We start from the raw sequence: 18,400 nt of genomic DNA on the forward strand, positions 1-18,400 counted from the left end.
AGCCAGTAGGAAAAAATGGTATTATAGTATTTGTGAAGAATAGAGACGTTACAATTGTGTAAATTGGACTCTTCAGCTCTAGCCTTGTAACTAACAATGTTCATCTTTAGTAACTTGGGATGGCTAAAAATAAATTTCACTTAACCCTTCAGAACATAGGTATGTTGAAGTCCTACTGTTAATATCAAAACAAATAAATTAGAATGTTCTCCACAGATGTTGCCAGACCTGCTGAGCTTTTCCAGAAATTTCTGCTTGCTTCTGATATATGGCATCCATGGTTCTTTCTTTTGGTTTTTATTAAGCTATAATGGTCAACAGTTCTGACATTAGGAGAAATGGTGGTTAAAACCAGTCATTACCAGCAAAATAACAAATTCTGGAAGCTCCTAATACCCAAAGCAATTCCTTGTATAATTAATTTAAATTGATGTTAAGTCAATTAAACAGCAGCTGTGCTGTAAAATCAGTGTTGTGGTTTGATGCAAAATCAAAGCAATATTGAATACTAAAGCACCAAAGCGGACTAGAATTCAATGCCACAAGCCAATTCCCAATTTCAAGTTACGAGCCATAACACTGAATGGAAAATATGATGGCAGAAAGCACTCTGCACTCAACATTATTGGAATTTTAAGACAATTCAAAGCTTAGGCTGACAGTGTGTGCTGTCTGAGTCCCCCTGCAGCCTTCTCAGATATTGTTGTGTGTAGCTGAAGGCACCAGAGAAAAGGAAAGAAACAGTTTACTTTCTAAAGATGAATTTAAAATGTCTTGACTCTATGGCAAGAAACCAACTTAAAATAAAAACAGCCATGCTTTATCTGTTCAGCTGTCCTAAAATCCGTTTTAATTAGTTCACTACTCTCATAGGTATATTACACATTATATAGTGGGCAATGTATATTTGAAATGCATGTTTATGTTTGTGTTCTATTTCAATATTCACGTTAGGATTAAACACGATGAGTAGAACTGCAGTAGTTCTCTCAGCTGCCTAATGTTACCCCATTTTATAAATGGTGAAAGAAGTATAATAGGTATATAAGTTGACATTTGACTTTCTGTTCCAACTATAACATTGCAAAGTATAATCTGAATAATTACGTAGTCCATAAATTGAGCGACTCTGTTACAGTATTTCCCAAACTTGTTCTGGCTGTGACCAGTTTCGAAGTTGAATAATTATTGTGACCCGTTTGTGAAAACTGAGAGCAGGTGATGGTGTAGAGAAACCTGTGAGGATAGGGGGATTGGTGGTGGGGGGGAGACAAAGCTCCTTGGCAGTCGTTGCTGACTCTCAAAAAATTCAGCTCATGATGCCATTTAGTATCCTAGGTCCCTGGTTTGGAGAGCTCTGTCTAATAGTATCTTTAATTCAGTCCTGCATAGTAAAGTTCACTTGTTCTTATCTTCAGACTGATCTGGTAAACACTGATAATGGCTTTCTTTGCGTTCGCATGATACCCGATGAAGAAGGAAAGTTTGGTTTCAATTTAAAGGTAAATGACATAAATTTAATCTTCCTTGCCACACTTTCCTGTACTACAAACAACAACATGTAGTAACAAAGTGTTTAATGCAAAAACAACAGTCCAGCTCTTAGAATGAAATGACAGTGACAAGTCAGGTTTGAAATTGAAGATTTAGACCATAAGACATAGGAGCAGAAATTAGGCCATTTGGCTCATGGAGCCTGCTCCGCCATTCAATTATGGCTGATCAGTTCCTTAAGCCCATTCTCCTGCTTTCTCCCCATATCCTTTGATCCCCTTGATAATCAAGAACCTATCTATCTCAGTCTTAAATGTACTCAATGACCTGACCTCCACAGTCTTCTGTGGCAGTGAATTCCATAGATTCACCACTCTCTGGCTGAAGTAGTTTCTCCTTATCTCCGTTCTAAAAGGTCTTCCCTTTACTCTAAGGCTGTGCACTCGGATCCTAGACTCTCCTACCAATGGAAGCATCTCCCCAACATCCATTTTGTCCAGGCCATTCAGTATTCTGAAAGTTTCAATTAGATCCCCCCTCATCCATCTAAACTCCAATGAGTATAGTCCTGGAGTCCTCAAACGTTTCTCGTATGTTAAGCTTTCCATTCCTGGGACATTCTCGTGAACCTCCTCTGAACCCGCTCCAGGGCCACTACATCCATCCTGAGATATAGGGCCAAAAACTGCGCGCAATACTCCAAGTGTGGCCTGACCAGAGCCTTATAAAGCCTCAGTAGTACATCCCTGCTTTTATATTCAAGTCCCCTCAAAATAAATGCCAACATTGCATTTGCCTTCCTGACCACAGACTCACCGTGCAAGTTTACCTTGAGAGAATCCTGGACTAGAACTCCCAAGTCTCTTTGCACTTCAGACTTCTGAATTTTCTCCCCATTTAGAAAATAGCCCATGCTTTTATTCTTCTTACCAAAGTTCATGACCTCACACTTTCCCACGTTGTACTCCATCTGCCACTTCTTTGCCCAATCTCCTAACCTGTTCAAGTCCTTCTGCAGCCTCGCCACCTCCTCAATACTACCTATCCCTCCACCTATCTTTGTATCATCTGCAAACTTAGCCAAAATGCCCACAATTCCTTCATCTTGTATAATGTACAAAGTGAAAAGTTGTGGTCCCATCACTGACCCTTGCAGAACACCACTTGTCACCGGCTTTCATCCTGAGAAAGCCCCCTTTATCCCCACTCTCTGCTTTCTGCCAGACAGCCAATCTACTATCCATGCTAGCATCTTGCCTCTAACACCATGGGCCCTTATCTTACTCAGCAGCCTCCTGTGTGGCACCTTATCAAAGGTCTTTTTGAAATCCAGGTGGGTAACATCCATTGGCTCTCCTTGGTCTACCCTGCTCATTACTTCCTCAAAGAATTCTAACAGATTTGTCAGGCATGACCTCCCCTTGATGAAACCGTGCTGACTTTGCCCTATTTTAGTATACAATTCCAAATGTTCAACAATCTCATCCTTTACAATAGACTCCAAAATCTTACCCACGACTGAGGTTAGATCTAATCAGCCTGTAATTTTCCGTCTTTTGCCTTACTCCCTTTTTTTAAACAGGGGTGTCACGTTAGCCATTTTCCAGTCCTCTGGGACCCTCCCTGACCCTAGTGATTCCTGAAAGATCACCACTAACGCTTCTACTATCTCCTTTAGAACTCTGGGGTGTATTACATTTCACTTTCCAAATATGAGAAACAAGCTTGTACTATCGTTCTCCAACCAATCATTCTCATTTTTGGGGTTTCCGTATGAACAAATTGGATGTTTTTTCCTGCTTTGGTTCTTTTCTAAGTTTTATGTTTCTGTACTGGAAGCCAGGATGATGCTTCCCTTGGCTGAGGGAGGGCACAGAACAAGTGACTACAGTCCCAGGATACATGACAGGCCATTTCGGATGAAGATGAGATAAAGTGAAATTTCTTCAGGCAAAGGATGATGAACCTATGACATTTTCTAAATGCTAAAAATGTATAAGGAGAGAGCAGGAACTTGGCATTGAAATAGAGGATCAGCCATAATCACATTGAATAGCAAAGTGAGCTTGATGGGCCAAAGAGCATTGCGATCCAATTTTCTATATTTCTGTGTTACTAAGAGGACAGTTACAATGTGGCCATGAATTCTTGCTGTGTTCTGTGACTGGCGACTGGGGAGTGAACTAAAATGGTGCACTGTTTAATTGTCTTATTCTTCCCACCTTGTCCAAATTGTTTCATTTGTTCAGCGCAGTTCACTGGAAAATTTACTGTGCCTATACATTTAACACAGCATTGTGTTTGTACCATTGGAATTATTTGTTTTTAAATTGAACGACAAATACCAAACCACTTTAATGTTAATCTGTTTCTCGAATCTATTTGAATATTTTTCATAATTCACTAAGCCCTGAGAGATTTGTTATTGCAGAGCCTGTCAACTGTAAAGAAGCTGAATAAATTTCAGTAGATACAGTCATCAGTTTTCAATCTCATTTGTTGTATGGTTAATTCAACTAAACTTAGACTGAACTAAGCTACCTTATCCAATCACTTTTACATTGAAGCCGCCAGGATTTGTTTAAATAAAAATATTTTAAAGAGTAAGAGAAAAATTATGTAAATGTAGTGGGTAACAAATCTAAGTATAAAAGATCTATGAACACAAATTTTGTAAATTCTAAAATTTTACTTTATGTATATAATCCTAAAGCGTCTTTCTTCTTCCCCCTCCACTGTCTACTTTCAGGGTGGAGTTGATCAGAAAATGCCCCTCATTGTTTCAAGAGTAAGCCCAGGATCACCAGTGAGTAAAGCTTCCTCATTAATTGCGCTAAATCTCTTGTTATTTTCTGCCTCTAAAAAAGGATTTTTGTAATACTTATCTGCTTCACAGTCTCCATCCTCTATGAGAGGGATAGTGTAAAATTCTTGATATCTTGCACAATTTCTTGGCTTTTCTCACTTGAACAGTAGCACACAGTGCATGCGGAAAGGTCCACTAGGGAATTAATGGAAATTCACAGTAGATGTCTCACTTGTTGAATCATTATGTCTCCCAGTTTTACTCCTGTAACTTCCTGACCAGCTTTACACCTTTTTTCACATTGTTTTGAGAGGATCCTTGTCACGGAGGCTTTAAATGGTGCTTAACAATCTGCTGCTGTTCATTGGTGAGCAATATAATCTTGAAATTGCTGGATTTCCTTCTGCTGTATTTGTCCCTCTAACTGTGTCTACTTACTTTCTATTTTCTTTAACTCACTCAAGAAAAATTTAATTCTATGGAGCAGGGCTTTGACCACAGCGAACACTATTATAGTGGTCTCCGAACTCTGTCCCCTGTAAAATGTCTTTCAGTCCCTTATACTCCTTAAGCCTTTATTTGTGTTGAAGTCATCTCTCAATCTAGTAAATGATCCTTGTATTATGGTTTGTCTAGCTTGATCCACCTTAATTTCTGTTCTCCTCTCCAAAAGGATTTCTACTGGTCTGTTTCTTCATTTACAATTCTTTCTGTTTCATTTATTAAATTTGATCATGTACTAGAACTCGCTTTCCTAGCTATATTTCACTCCTTACCAGTTGCCTTTGAATTCTAACCAAAATTATTCATGTTTTAGATACAGCCGAGTTTACAGATAACTGCATGATGTTTAGCCTTCCTCAAACCTTTGCTTTTGTTGCTTCACAGTATCCAAGATCAAAATCATACTCCAGCACATGTACTAACACCAAATCAGTGTGGGGGCAGACATCAGATAGAAAAGGTAGCTTATATCATAGTTAAAAAAAGATGAAAGGAAAGAGAGTAAAGTAACCATCAAGACAGTGTTTTGGCATCGTAGCTAAAAGGAAAGCTAAAAGATGTAAAGTAATTGAACCAACACAATAAGAAATCAGAGATTAAAACCTTGGAGGAGGAAAGGCTATGGTGTGTAGCTCAAGTGTTGTTTGCACAAATGAAGAGAGTGTAAGAAACAGATTGAATAAATTGCAGGCACAAATTCAACTTGCAAGGTATGATATGATTGTAAGGTGATCAGGACTGGGAACAAAGTGTTAGGTTATGCAGGAACAATGGGAAAATGATAGATGGGGATCAGTAGAAATCACTTAATTGGTAAGACATTTTTAAAAATGTACTTGTTCATGGGATGTGAGCATCACTGGCTAGTATTTAATGTCCATCCCTAATTGCCCTTGAGAGATGGTGGTGACCTGCCTTCTTGAATTCCTGCAGTTCTTGTGTGGGTATACAGGACTTTGGTGTAGAGCGAGGTACACAAAGGTACTTCTGTCGTTTAAGTTTGAAAGTGGGATGGTTTGTAGGGAAGTGGTGGTCAGATAATAAAGGGAGCACAGATCACAGTTGGCAAACAAATGAAAAGGAAGAGAGTAAAATAACAGTCAAAAGTCGTGCTTTAGCCAATATAGATAAAGGGAAAATGAAAAGTTGTAAAGTAATTAATTAAACCAGGAGAGAAAAATCATAAAGATCCAAGGAAAACATTCAAAGCATCTGCATATAGTGAAAGGAAAGTAGATAGTGGAGACTTTATGGGTGAAATGAAAGAGTAAGAAAGGATTTTAGACTAGTGGGAGTTGTGTGCCACCTTCCTGGAGGTATTCTGACATGCTAGGTGACATAAAGGCAAAGATTAGACCAGCATTTGGCAAAAGTGTGATTTTAAGTTTAAAATTGATTGAAATTAGGTGTGCTAGCACCTCTTAGAAAGGTGGTAATTTTTTTGAATTAGTATGGGATACTTTTCTGCAGCAGTATGAAGCGAATGAGCATATGCTATTATTAGATTTAGTAATGATTCATGAACCATATTTAGGACAGCTAGTGGTGCATGATCATTTACCTAATAGCAATCATAACACGATTGCGTTTAATGCAGTGTTTGAAATGAGGAAACATGAAAAAGCTATTCAGATTCTAGATATAGATGGGCCGGATTTCAATGAAATGAAACAGACATTTCAGAGTAAACTGAGAAAATTTATGGGTAAAATGATAGAACAGTGTGGCATATTCAGAACAAAAATTCATATAACAAGAGTCTTTTATTCATCCACAGGATGAGGGTGTCACTGGCTAGGCAGCATTTAGTGCCCATCCCTAATTGTCCAGGGGACAGTCAAGAGTCAACCACATTGCTGTGGGTCTGGAGGCACATGTAGGTCAGCCCAGGTTAGGATTGCAGATTTCAGGCAATTGTCAATGGTTTCACAGTCATCAGACTCTTAATTCCAGATTTTTATTGAATTTGAATTCAAATTCCACCATCTGCCATGGTGGGATTCGAACCTGGATTAACAGTTGGTGATAATACCACGAGGCCACCACTCTCCTAAGGAGCAAAAATCCTACATTCTGAAAAGATAGTCATGGGAAAATGAAGAGTTAAGAAACCACACACACAAGACAATACAAAATTTTAAACAAAAATGAAACTGCAGAATAAAGCACAAGATTCTGGTGAGCAGGAACAAGCCAAGGATAACAAAACAAGTAATAAGAACTACTGGCAAGGAATATGAAGCTCAACAGGGATGGGGGGGGAATACAATTGTGTAAGTTTGATTTGGAACTGTGTTGGCCTTGTGAAAATAGATAACTGATATTGTCAATGAAAATAATGGAATAGCAGACATTCTGATTAATAACTTTGCACTGCTATTTATGGAGAAAGAGACCAGCGCCAGATAACCGAGGAAGCCAATGTTGAATAAAAGATCAAAATTAATGTAGCCATGATGAGAGCAGTGAAAGAAGAACAATGCCAGAGAGTGACATTCTAGAGCTACATGGTTTCCATTCCAGGGTTTTAAAGGAATTAGGTGAAATGCAGGGGTATTGGGGATGTGCTAACTATAATCTTCCAAAGTTTTCCTGAATCATGAACTTTAATATTTAATATGTCACTGCTACTTAAGGAAGGAGAGGGAGGGTAACTAGGGAGCACTTAGAAAATTCAGAGTCTACATATAAGGATAAAGTGACCGAACACCTTTACATTTTTCTGCTGATCAGTGACAGACGGTATGGATTTATAAATGGTAACTGATGGTTGATTAACCTGATTGAAGTTTTTGAAGGAGTCTTTAAAGCAATGGACAGGGGATTGACTATGAATATTATTCATTTTGGACTTCTGGAAGGCATTAGACAAGGTCTCCGGATCCAGGCAACTGTTCATCTAAAGTTGAATTTCATTGGATTGAAGGCAAATTATTGAACTGGTTCAGAAATTGGCTGAGTGGCAGTGTAAGGATGATGGGCAGGTACGCTAATTGGCAGGACCAAATACACCTCTTAAAGCCATACTATCATCACACTGAGCAATGAAGGTACGGAGCATGAATGTTTGAGAGTGCGGTGCCAGGCAATTGGGCTGCTTTTGTCCTGGTTGGTGTCAAGCTTCTCAAGTGATGTTGGCGTTGCACCCATGCAGGCAATTGCGGAGTATTCCATGACACTCCTGACCTGTTCCTTATAGATGGAGTACGGTCTTTGGGGTGTCAGGAGGTGAGTTACCCCTGAAGTATTCCTAGCCTCTGAACTGCCCTTGCAGCAACATTTACTAGGCTAGTCCATTTCAGTTTCTGGTCAATGGTAAACCTCAGTTGATAGTGGGGTTTCAGCTGTGGTAGTGCCATTGAATATCAAAAGATAATGGATGATTTGTCTCATAGAAGATGATCATTACCTTCGTGCCACTTTTCAGCTCAAGCCTGGATATTATCCATGTCTTACTGCATTTGGACATGAATGGCATCAGAACATAAGGAATGGTAGAGCCCTGGAGAGTGTTGCTGAACAAAGAAACCTAGGGGTGCAGCTACATAGTTCCTTGAAAGTGAAATTGCAGGTAGACAGACAGGGTAGTGAAGAAGGCATTTGGTATGCTTGCCTTCGTTGGTCAGTGCATTGAGCATGGGGATTGAAACATCATGTTTTTGCTGTACAGGAGATTGGTGAGGACACTTCTGGAAGTAAAAAAATCTTGCAGGATTACTAGGATCTAGAAGGGAGAATGGGCTGACTAGATTGCTCTCTAGGGTACCAGTATGGACGAAAAGGGCTGAATGGCTAACTCCTGAGCCAAAAATGAATCTGACTCTGTGTTGGCCTCCAGGCTAGAGGCCATTTTAAATCCTCCCTGCCTCATAATTAACAGGAGAGAGTTAGAAACACTCTTCATCACAAGCCTTCTTGGCCCTCCCCTGGTTTCGGGGGGTGGGATTGAATTCTGCCATTAAACTCAATTTTCTTTTTTTTCACAGATGTTAACTGATGTAGAGTATTTTCAGCAGTTTCTGTTTGTAGTCATTGCTTTGACTTAAAAAAAATCCATCTACAATAAGTTGCTTAAGAGAATTTTTAACACAAGATTGAAAATTTTACAGTATCCAGTACCATTTTGAGCAAGATACGAACTGCTCAATGTATTTATCTGTTAGATATTGGGTGAACAGCTTTATTGCTTCTACTTCCATAAGAACCTTATTAAATCCAAGTGTATTCAAACAACTACTGTTCTTGACTCTTGCCACAATTCACCAAAACATCAAATAGTTCCTTTGTTATCCTTTTAAGTAGTTTAAAAATCTAGAAACCGTAATGTGTCTAGTAGTTCACTCCGTATATTATGGGCAAAGCATTAATTTTAAATAACTATACAAAGACGCACACATCAGCTTTATGTTTAACACTCATATATATAAGGTTTAATTAGTAACTATGAAAAGTACTTTTCCATAACTGCTTGTGCCACTGGGTCTTGAACTAAGTAAAAACACTCAGTTCAAATCTAATTGTCTTTGCTGTCAGTTTCCCAGTGGGTGCAACACTTATGTGCTGTTTTATGATTACCCAGTTGTTCAAGTAGATTGGCAAACAAATGAGAGACATCATGCATATTTGTACTACACAATTACTGTTCATTATTACTTTTCCTGAGCCATACCTTTGTTATATGAAATCTGTTGAAGTAGATCCTAGCAATTATTGGCTTTTATGTTGCAGTTGACATCATCTCTCACATTATCCCTGTGTGATGAAAAGCCTGTGTTTTTGTTTCAATTCGAACTCTTGAAGATCAATATTATTCTCCCTACATTACTTAGTAATCTGCATGTACCTATCTTTGCAGTAGAAAGACCAGTCCTAGAACTCAACCTTTTCCAAAGTGAGCATTGCTGGATTCTCAAAAACTGATGACTGCTCTGTTCTTGTTAGAAATAGAAGTAATGTGAAAACATATAGCTCTTCGACATTTAGTGCCAACTTGATAGAATTAGAGAAGTGAAATTATTGCTGATAATAAAATTTCAAGTTGAAAAATGGAAGTTAGAAATCATCGGTCTGATTTTCCTAGACATAAAGACATGCATTTTTAGAATATTTCTTGGGATTAAGGGAGCAGTAACGTCACCATTGAGTAAGATATAAATAATCTTAGGCATAGGAGATCAAAGTCAAGTTATCCAATGGAGTTGAAATGAATAACAAGCACTTCCACCTCCTTTAGAAAAGGACAAAAGCACAACATCCAAGTACAGTTAATGGGAGTGAATCAGAATGGTTTCAGTAAGAGACTGTAGGCATGGACGGGATGATAGTATGGTCTACTTCCAGATAGAGGGTCCAGGAATGTCAAGTGTAAGTGTCCTTTAGAAAAGAAAGCAGTGGTCATGCATAGGTACGATTTGAGTGCCTACTATTTTGTGAACCTTACAAACACAAATAATATTGGATACTATTTGATACCAATGATCGGACAGAATAAGAGCCTGTTACCATTGTGACACGCAAAGGCCTGCAGAGCTCATTGTCTTCATGCATGTTTCCTTCAGTATGTTATATTAAGGCCAATCGTCCCAAAACACTACAAGCTGGTTCAGCCCATCCCGATCAGGTGAATCCACAAATGGTACATTAGTTAATTGTACATATTTCCAGTAAAAGCAGATCTTGTGATGACTCAACTCATCAGTGATGGTGTAGAAGAAACAGAAATGGAAGCAAGAACATTATACAAATGGGAGCATTTAAACATATTGACAAGGAAATGAGAAGATAAAGACAGTGATTTTTATGGTTTTGCATTCGTTTTTTTGGGAACAAGCAGAATAAATGACCTAAACGAAAGGTCTAACAATCATTCAGGACATGGGAATGCAATTAATTTGCTAAGAGTTGAGATGTGTGGAAATACCAGTAATTCCTCTTTCCTAAATTAATACAGAATATTCCATTTTTCACTCAAAACAAATAAGAAATTTAAATTCCTAGCTGAATAGAGAAAGTTTAGAACAAAAATCTGTCTGAACCCTGAGATGGGCTTTATAGGACTTGAACGTTGAGAGCAGATTTTTTTTTGAACAACATGTAAACATTTATAGTAAAAGGCATAGTCTATAATCCAAAATAGAACCAGAATGCCAACACATCAAATAATAAATGTAGTTAACATTTCACATACTTAATACTACTACATTTCTCGTTCCAAAATCTTATATTTTTATGTAAATGTTTTAACATTTGTTGTGTAGGCTGACGTGTGTGTGCCAAAACTGAATGAAGGGGATCAGATTTTGTTGATTAATGGCAGAGACATCTCTGAACATACTCATGACCAAGTTGTCATGTTCATAAAAGCAAGCAGAGAATCACACTCCAGAGAACTTGTGCTGTTGGTCAAAAGAAAAGGTAACTAATAATTGTTAAACTCGGTTAACATCTGCAATACTTCACTCTATTGTTGACAATATGAAACTGACAAACCATTGTTTTACGTTTCTTACAGTAATAATGTTTAGTTTATAATGCAGAACAGTGTCTCATTTTTAAAAAAATGAATGTGTATGCCAATCTATTTTTCAGGATTTTTTTTCTAATTTCTCTTTACCTCATCCTGCTGCAGCTTTGTGTCATTAGGATATGATGTGTTAACTTCTACCAGAGACCACGTGAGCCACTCATCAGGTGGTGTGTCATGAGATCACTCTGTTTATTGTTTTATGCTGTCTGTTTATATAGAATTGTCTGTCTGGTTTTTCCTTGATCCATTGTAATAAATATGTTTGGGTTAGAAATTCAGTAAAACGATAATTGAATATTTGACCATTAGACGTGGTATCATAAATATTTACCTGGGTAGAAAGTGTAAATATAACTTTTTATATGGGACTTAAGATTGTGTGTAAATACTGCTGAGTAAAGACTTCAATCTTCAGTTCCTGTGTCAGCGATTGAAGAGAGGCAGAGTAAACTGAATCTTACCAAAAACTGCCATTTTGGAGAGTTTCATGGTGAGTTTCTCTCTGCAAGGCCTAATGGGTTTTTCACAATATCATCCCATTCTTTAACTCCCATGCACCATGGCCTTATGGTGCTCTGCTCACCTGGAGCCAGAAATTCTGTCCACTGCCAGGATATCCTGGGATCCCTGGCACTAGTGTTATTTTTGAATCCATGCTATACATCCAGTTGACATTCTGGAATTGCCCTTCACCATGCATGTAGTGAGAAAGTAAACGCAAAGCAATGCTTCTCGGGGCACATGGGTGGTAAGCTTGCCACTTCATTGCACATGCAAATGCATATACCATCATCTATCACTACTTGGTACTAAGCCAAACAAGTTGCTTGTTCTTAGCTGCATGCCATCTTACAACCCTGTCAAAGTCAGTGTTAATAGCCCAGCACCTTATCATTGTTAGATGTGTGACCAGCGCATACAGGGAAGCCTTCAACATTTCAAAATAGTCATTCACTGGGTAGGCAAACTCCCAGGACAATCTGATAGAAGTATATAAAATTGAGAGGCATGGATAGGTTGGACAGTTGGAGGCTTTTTTCCCCACGGTGAAAATGTCAAATACTAGGTGGCATAGGTTTAAAGTGAGAGGGAATTTTAAAGGAGATTTGTGAGGCAAGTTTTTCTTGTACAGAGGGTAGTAGGTGCCTGGAACACACTGCTAGGGGAAGTGATAGAAGAAGGTACGATAGCAATGTCTAAGAGGCATTTAGACACATGAACAGGCAGGGAATAGAGGGATGCGGACCATGTACGTGCAGATAGGATTAGTTTAGAATGGCATCATGGTCAGCACAGATATGGTGAACCAAAGGGCCTGTTCCTGTGCTGTATGTTCTGTGTTCACTCAAATTGCCTAGATTGTCTTGAAGCCTCCTTGCATTCTTTTTGCAACCCCATTAGTTTTGTGTCAATAAAAAACTTGAAATATAGCATTTGGTTCCTTCCTATCCAAGTCATTTTACGTATCGGTAGACAACTGGGGCCCAAGCACTGATCCTTGTGGTACGCCACTAGACATGGCCTGCTGTCTGGAAAAGACCTATTTATTCCCACTTTCTATTTCCCACTGGCTGTTATCTAATTTTAAATCCATGCCAATATATTTCTCCCAGTCAAATGTGTTTTAATTTTGCGCACTAACCTCTTATCAGGATTCGTCTTGAAATCTAAATGCACCATATCCACTGGTTCTCCCTTATCTATTCTATTAACTACATCCTCAGAACACTCCAGAAAATTAGTTGAGCATAATTTCTCTTTCTTAAACTCATGCTGACTTTAGCTAACACTGTTAATGTTTTCCAGGTGTTCTGTTATCACTTGTTTATAATAAACTTTACCATTTTTCCCCACAGCTGATGTTAAGCTAACTGGCCTATAATTTCCAGTTTTTCCCCTCTCTCCCTTTTCAAATGGTGGAGTTACATTTGCTACCGTCCAATCTGTACCAACTGCTCCAGAGTCTGCAGAACTTTAGAAGATGACCAATGATCCAATATTTCTAAGCACGCTTCCTTTAGTAAACTGAAATGCAAGTTATCAAGTCCTGGGGATTTGTCTGCCTTTAACCTCATTAATTTTTCTAGTACTTTATTTTTCCTAATACTGATTTTCTTCAGTTCCTTCCCCTCACTAACCCAGTGGTTCCCTAGCATTTCTGGGAAGTTATTTGTGTCCTCTTTTATGAAATCAGAACCAAAATACGTGTTCAATTCTTCTGCCATTTTTTGTTCCCCATTATAATTTATCCGGCTTAAGACTGTAAAGGACCTATATTTTTTTCTTAAATATTTTATCTTTACATATTTATTGAAGCTTTTTATAATTTTTTTTTATGTTCCTCGCTATTTTTGCTCTCATATGTTATCCTCCCCATCATAATCAATCCTTTTGTCCTCTTTTACTGAATTCTAAATTGCCCCCAGTCGTCAGGCTTGCTGCTTTTTCTGACCATTTTGTACGTCTCTGCCTTAGATCTGATGCTGCACTTCATTTCTTTTCTAGCTATGGTTGAACTATTGCTCCTTTTTTATTCTTGCAGCAAATAGGCTCGAATAATTGTTGCGACTCTTGCTACTTAAATATCAACCTTTATAGTATGGTTCTCCAATCCATCATTGCCAATTAGCACCTCGTACCCTCGTAGTTCCTTTGATGTAGATTCAGAATCCTAGTTTTAGATTCAGTTGCTTCAGTCTCTGTCTTAATGAGCAATTCTATCATTTTATCATTGCTGTTTCCCAATGGCCCCCACATAATAATTAATTAATCATTTCTCGTTTACAGTACCTAGTCCAGGATAGCCTGCCCTCCTTGCTATTTCCATATTGTATTGCTCTTTAAAAAAAGGTCTTAAATCCTATTCCACAGTAATACTGCTGTTTGGTTTGTCTAATCCATATGAAGATTAAAGTCACCCATGATTACTCTTGTAGTCAATAGTTATTACATACATCTCTAGTCTCCTGTTTAATTCCTTTCTCTACATCTCTACTGCTGTTTGGGGGTCTATAGGCAACCCCACCAACATCATCATCTGGGTGTTTCTCATCTGTTCCCGTTCATCAACATGATTTTCCAAGCCAATATCTTTTCTCACTATTGCGTTGATTTAAACCTTTGCTATCAGTGCTATCTCACATCCTATTTGTTTTTTGTTACTAAATATTGAAATATCCTTGGATGTTCAGTACCCATCCTTGGTCACCTTGCAGCCATGTCTCTGTACATAGAACATTACAGCGCAGTACAGGCCCTTCAGCCCTCGATGTTAGAGGAGCAGGAAATTGTAATTGTAACTGTTATCATTCTGAGATATACATCAATTATATCAATTGCAATCGTGTATCTCTATTTGCACTATTAATTCATTTACTTTATTGCAAATGCTTAGCTCGTTATGACACAGTGCTTTAGACTTGTTAGTCATTCTCTTTTTTTTTTCTGCACTAGGGTCCCATTTGTTTTTGCCCTCAAATTTTGTTTAATTTTCTGTCTTTTGTTTCTATCTCTGTTTCCCCTTCTCAGTCTCCCTGATCAGGCTCCCTTCCTCTACTATTATAGTTTAAACTCTTCCCCAACAGCACTACAAAACAGCTTAACACTCTCCACCAATGAGGACATTGGTCCCAGCCCTGTCCAGATGAAATAAAGAAAGCTACAGTACAGAAAGAATTGGGAGTCCTTGTCTATGAATCACAAAAAAACTAGCATACAAGATCAGTAGGTAATAGAGAAGGCAAATTCAGTGGTCTTTATTTCAAAGTCAGAAGTCACATGACACCAGGTTACAGTCCAATAGGTTTTATGTGAAATCACAAGCTGTTGGAGCACTGCTCCCTTGTCAGGTGAGATTAGAATATAAACATAGGGAAGCTTTGCTAAAACTATACAAGGCAATAGTTAGACCACTGCTGGGACATACTGTGAGATAGCAAGATGCTGGAGTCAAAAATAACATAGTCTGGAGTTGGAGGAAGGGTCCCGACCCGACATATCAACTTTCCTGCTCCTCTAACGTTGGGCCTGTACTCAGTGGAATACGGAAGAATGGGAAGCAACCTTATTGAAACATATAACATTCTTAGTTGACTTGACAACATAGATGCATAAAGGTTGTTTCTTCTTGTGGGAAAGTCCAGGACCAGAGGGCATAATCTCAGAATAAGGGATTGCACATTTAAGACTGAGATGGGAAGGAATTTATTCTGAGGTTAGTGAATCTGTGGAATACTTTAGAGTGCTGTCAAGACCATGTCATTATATTCAAGATGGATAGATCTTTAATCATAAGGGAAACAAGTGTTACAGGGAAAAGGCAGGAAAGTGAAGTTAAGGATTATCGTAGAGTCATAGAGTTGTACAGCATGGAAACAGACCCTTCAGTCCAATTGGTCCATGCTGACCAGATAGCCTAAATTAATCTGGTCCCATTTGCCAGCATTTGGCCCATATCCCTTTAAGTTCTTCCTGTTTATGTACCCATTCACATGCATTTTAAATGTTGCATTGTACCAGTGTCCACCACTTCCGCTGGCAGCTCATTCCATAGAAGCACCAGTCACTGTGTGAAACTGTTGCCCCTTGGGTCCCTTTCATATCTTTCCCCTCTCACCTTAAACCTATGCTGTCTAGTTTTGGACTATCCTACCCTGGGAAAAAGACCTTGGCTATTCAACTATCCATGCCCCTCATGATTTTATAAACCTCTATAAAGTCACCCGTCAGCCTCCAATGCCCCAGCTGTAGACCAGAGCCTATTCAGCATCTTCCTATAGTTGAAACCCTCCAACCTTGCCAACATCCTTTTAAATCTGTCTGCAATGTTTCAAGTTTAACAACATCATTCCTATGGCAGGGAGACCAGAATTGAACAGTTTTCCAAAAAGGCCTAACCAATGTTCTGTACAGCTGCAACATGACCTCCCAACTCCTATACTCAGTGCACTGACCAATAAAGACAAGTGTACCAAACATCATCATCATTACCCTGTCTATCAGGAGATCTGTCCTACAGATCAGTCAAGCAACAGTCTGACACGATTCCCTCAGCATAATTCCTTACAGCTTGGCACAAACACCTCCTTCTCAAATCTTGTCTATGCTGTGTCCCACCAGCAGCACAGTTGCCTTGGGAGTGCTTAACATTGACTCCAAATGCCATGAAGTCTCTGTCATCAGCTCAGTCATGGGCATGGAAACTTCCTACTGATTTACCGCCTACCACCCTCCTTCAACCACATGATCTCATTGACTGCCAAAGTAAACTCAGTGGGCTGAATGGCCTACTTCTCTGACATCTTATGGTTTTATGGCCTTGTGTGTACTGGTCCCATCTTCTCCAGGACTTGTCCCCATGTCCTAGGAAACTATATGCCAAACCACCCCCCCCCCCCCCCCCTGCCCAAATACACACATTTCTTCAGCTATATATTCTATATTTCTACGCTTGCTAACACGTAGCACTGGTAATAATTATTGCCTTCGAAGTCTTGCATGTAATTTACATACTAACTTTCTTTATTCAGCTTGTATTATGTCATCTCTTTAACTTATGTCATTGGTATGATATGTACCACAACCACTGGCTGTTTGTCTTCCCCCTTCAGGATGCTCTGCAGCCTTTCTGTGACATCCTGGACCCTGCCACCAGGGCGGAGGGTAGGGGGTAGAGATATAATCCTGGAGACTCCTGCAGTTGCACAAACACTGTTCCCCTACTAACGAATTCCCCATCGGTGTGGCCCTGTCACTCTTCATATTCCCATCGTGTGCAGCAGAGCCATGGACCCCCCTCTTGCTGCTATCCCCTCAGAAGTCATTTCCCCCAACAGTATCCAAAACAGTATATCTGTTAAAGTGAGGGAGGCCACAGATGTCTCCTGCACTATCTGCCTTCCCCTACTCTGTCGGGTAGTTCTTCTTCTCCTTTCTGTCTTTTCAGTCTTGACCTGCAGGGTGCCACCCCATGGAATATGCTGCCCACATTAATCTCAGCTTCATGGTTATGCCACTGAGAGTCCACCCGCAGCTCTGCCTGCAAAGTGCAGTTAGCCAGAGCTGCAGCTGGACGCACTTTCTGCATTAATGCTCACCAAGTGTCCATGACCTCGCACATACTGCAGGAGAAGCATATCACGGCTGTCATGATTTTCCTTTAGATAAGCCCATTAGTTACTCCCTTTTAAAAATACTAATTATGCTAAGGAATCTTCTCCAATCCAAACATACTCACTACTGTCCAAAGTCCCTAATTTTTTTTTTAACCTAATGGACTGCCATAGTTTAACTAGTAGAAGAAGCAGAAGTACTCACCTGACCCCATTCCACATGCTTTCTAATTTAGGGCTATTTAAAGATGCACCCTACCAGAACCATCTCACCAAATTCACCACTCTCCTCAAAGCTTCACGGAGACACTGAATCACTGCACAGTCCTTGCAGTCAGCTTCACAGCAATGCTGACTTGCTGCACACTCTTCTCAGTCCCCATTTGACAAGTTGCTATTTTACTTTTGCCTTTCCTATTTTACTTGCCTAGCTTCCTGCTCTTTCCCTTACCCTTGCATTTGCTGTTTTTGTTCCAAATGACTAGCCCCTTTGCAAAAGCTGTTGTGTTCTACGTCCACTATTGTTTCTGATAAGACGTTCTATGTTCTAAGAAAGCTGTATGGGATTATTGTAAGAATATGTTAAGATTGCACCCTAATCATCTGCAATAAGCCCTCAATAGAGAAATGGTTTCTTTCTGACTTCTTGGAGTGAATTTAGACACTTCTCATTCCTTATTCACCACCCCTCAATTGAAATGTGCCCCAAGCCAGCATGAGGACTACAACATAATCGTCAATCCTGAGCCATTTTCAAGTTTGTGACTTGTTTGACTGCTGCTAACGTAGCTCCCAGTAGAGAGGATGAGAAATTGATTGACTTCCACATTGAGCTGATCAACAAGTTAGGACTGGGAGAGAAGGGCTGATCCCAGAGGGTATTCGGCTGTGACTGACAGTGACCCACAGTACTTGGAATCAGAATACCAAAGGATGCTTACAGCACAGAAGTTGCTGATT

General features: G+C 39.3%; 1 protein-coding gene across 4 annotated transcripts in view; it reads left to right on the forward strand.

Moving 5' to 3' along the window:
- Window positions 1-18,400, forward strand: part of LOC109916905 (tyrosine-protein phosphatase non-receptor type 3-like) — a 225,860-nt gene that overhangs the window by 133,040 nt on the left and 74,420 nt on the right. For all 4 annotated transcript variants that reach the window (XM_048614858.1, XM_048614873.1, XM_048614879.1 and 1 more), the window contains 3 exons: window positions 1,419-1,502; window positions 4,244-4,300; window positions 11,062-11,218. In XM_048614858.1, the coding sequence (XP_048470815.1) occupies window positions 1,419-1,502; window positions 4,244-4,300; window positions 11,062-11,218 (298 nt within the window). The remainder of the gene's footprint in view (window positions 1-1,418; window positions 1,503-4,243; window positions 4,301-11,061; window positions 11,219-18,400) is intronic.

This window comes from Rhincodon typus, chromosome 2, assembly GCF_021869965.1.
Source record: "Rhincodon typus isolate 14 chromosome 2, sRhiTyp1.1, whole genome shotgun sequence".
Classification (NCBI taxonomy): domain Eukaryota; kingdom Metazoa; phylum Chordata; class Chondrichthyes; order Orectolobiformes; family Rhincodontidae; genus Rhincodon; species Rhincodon typus.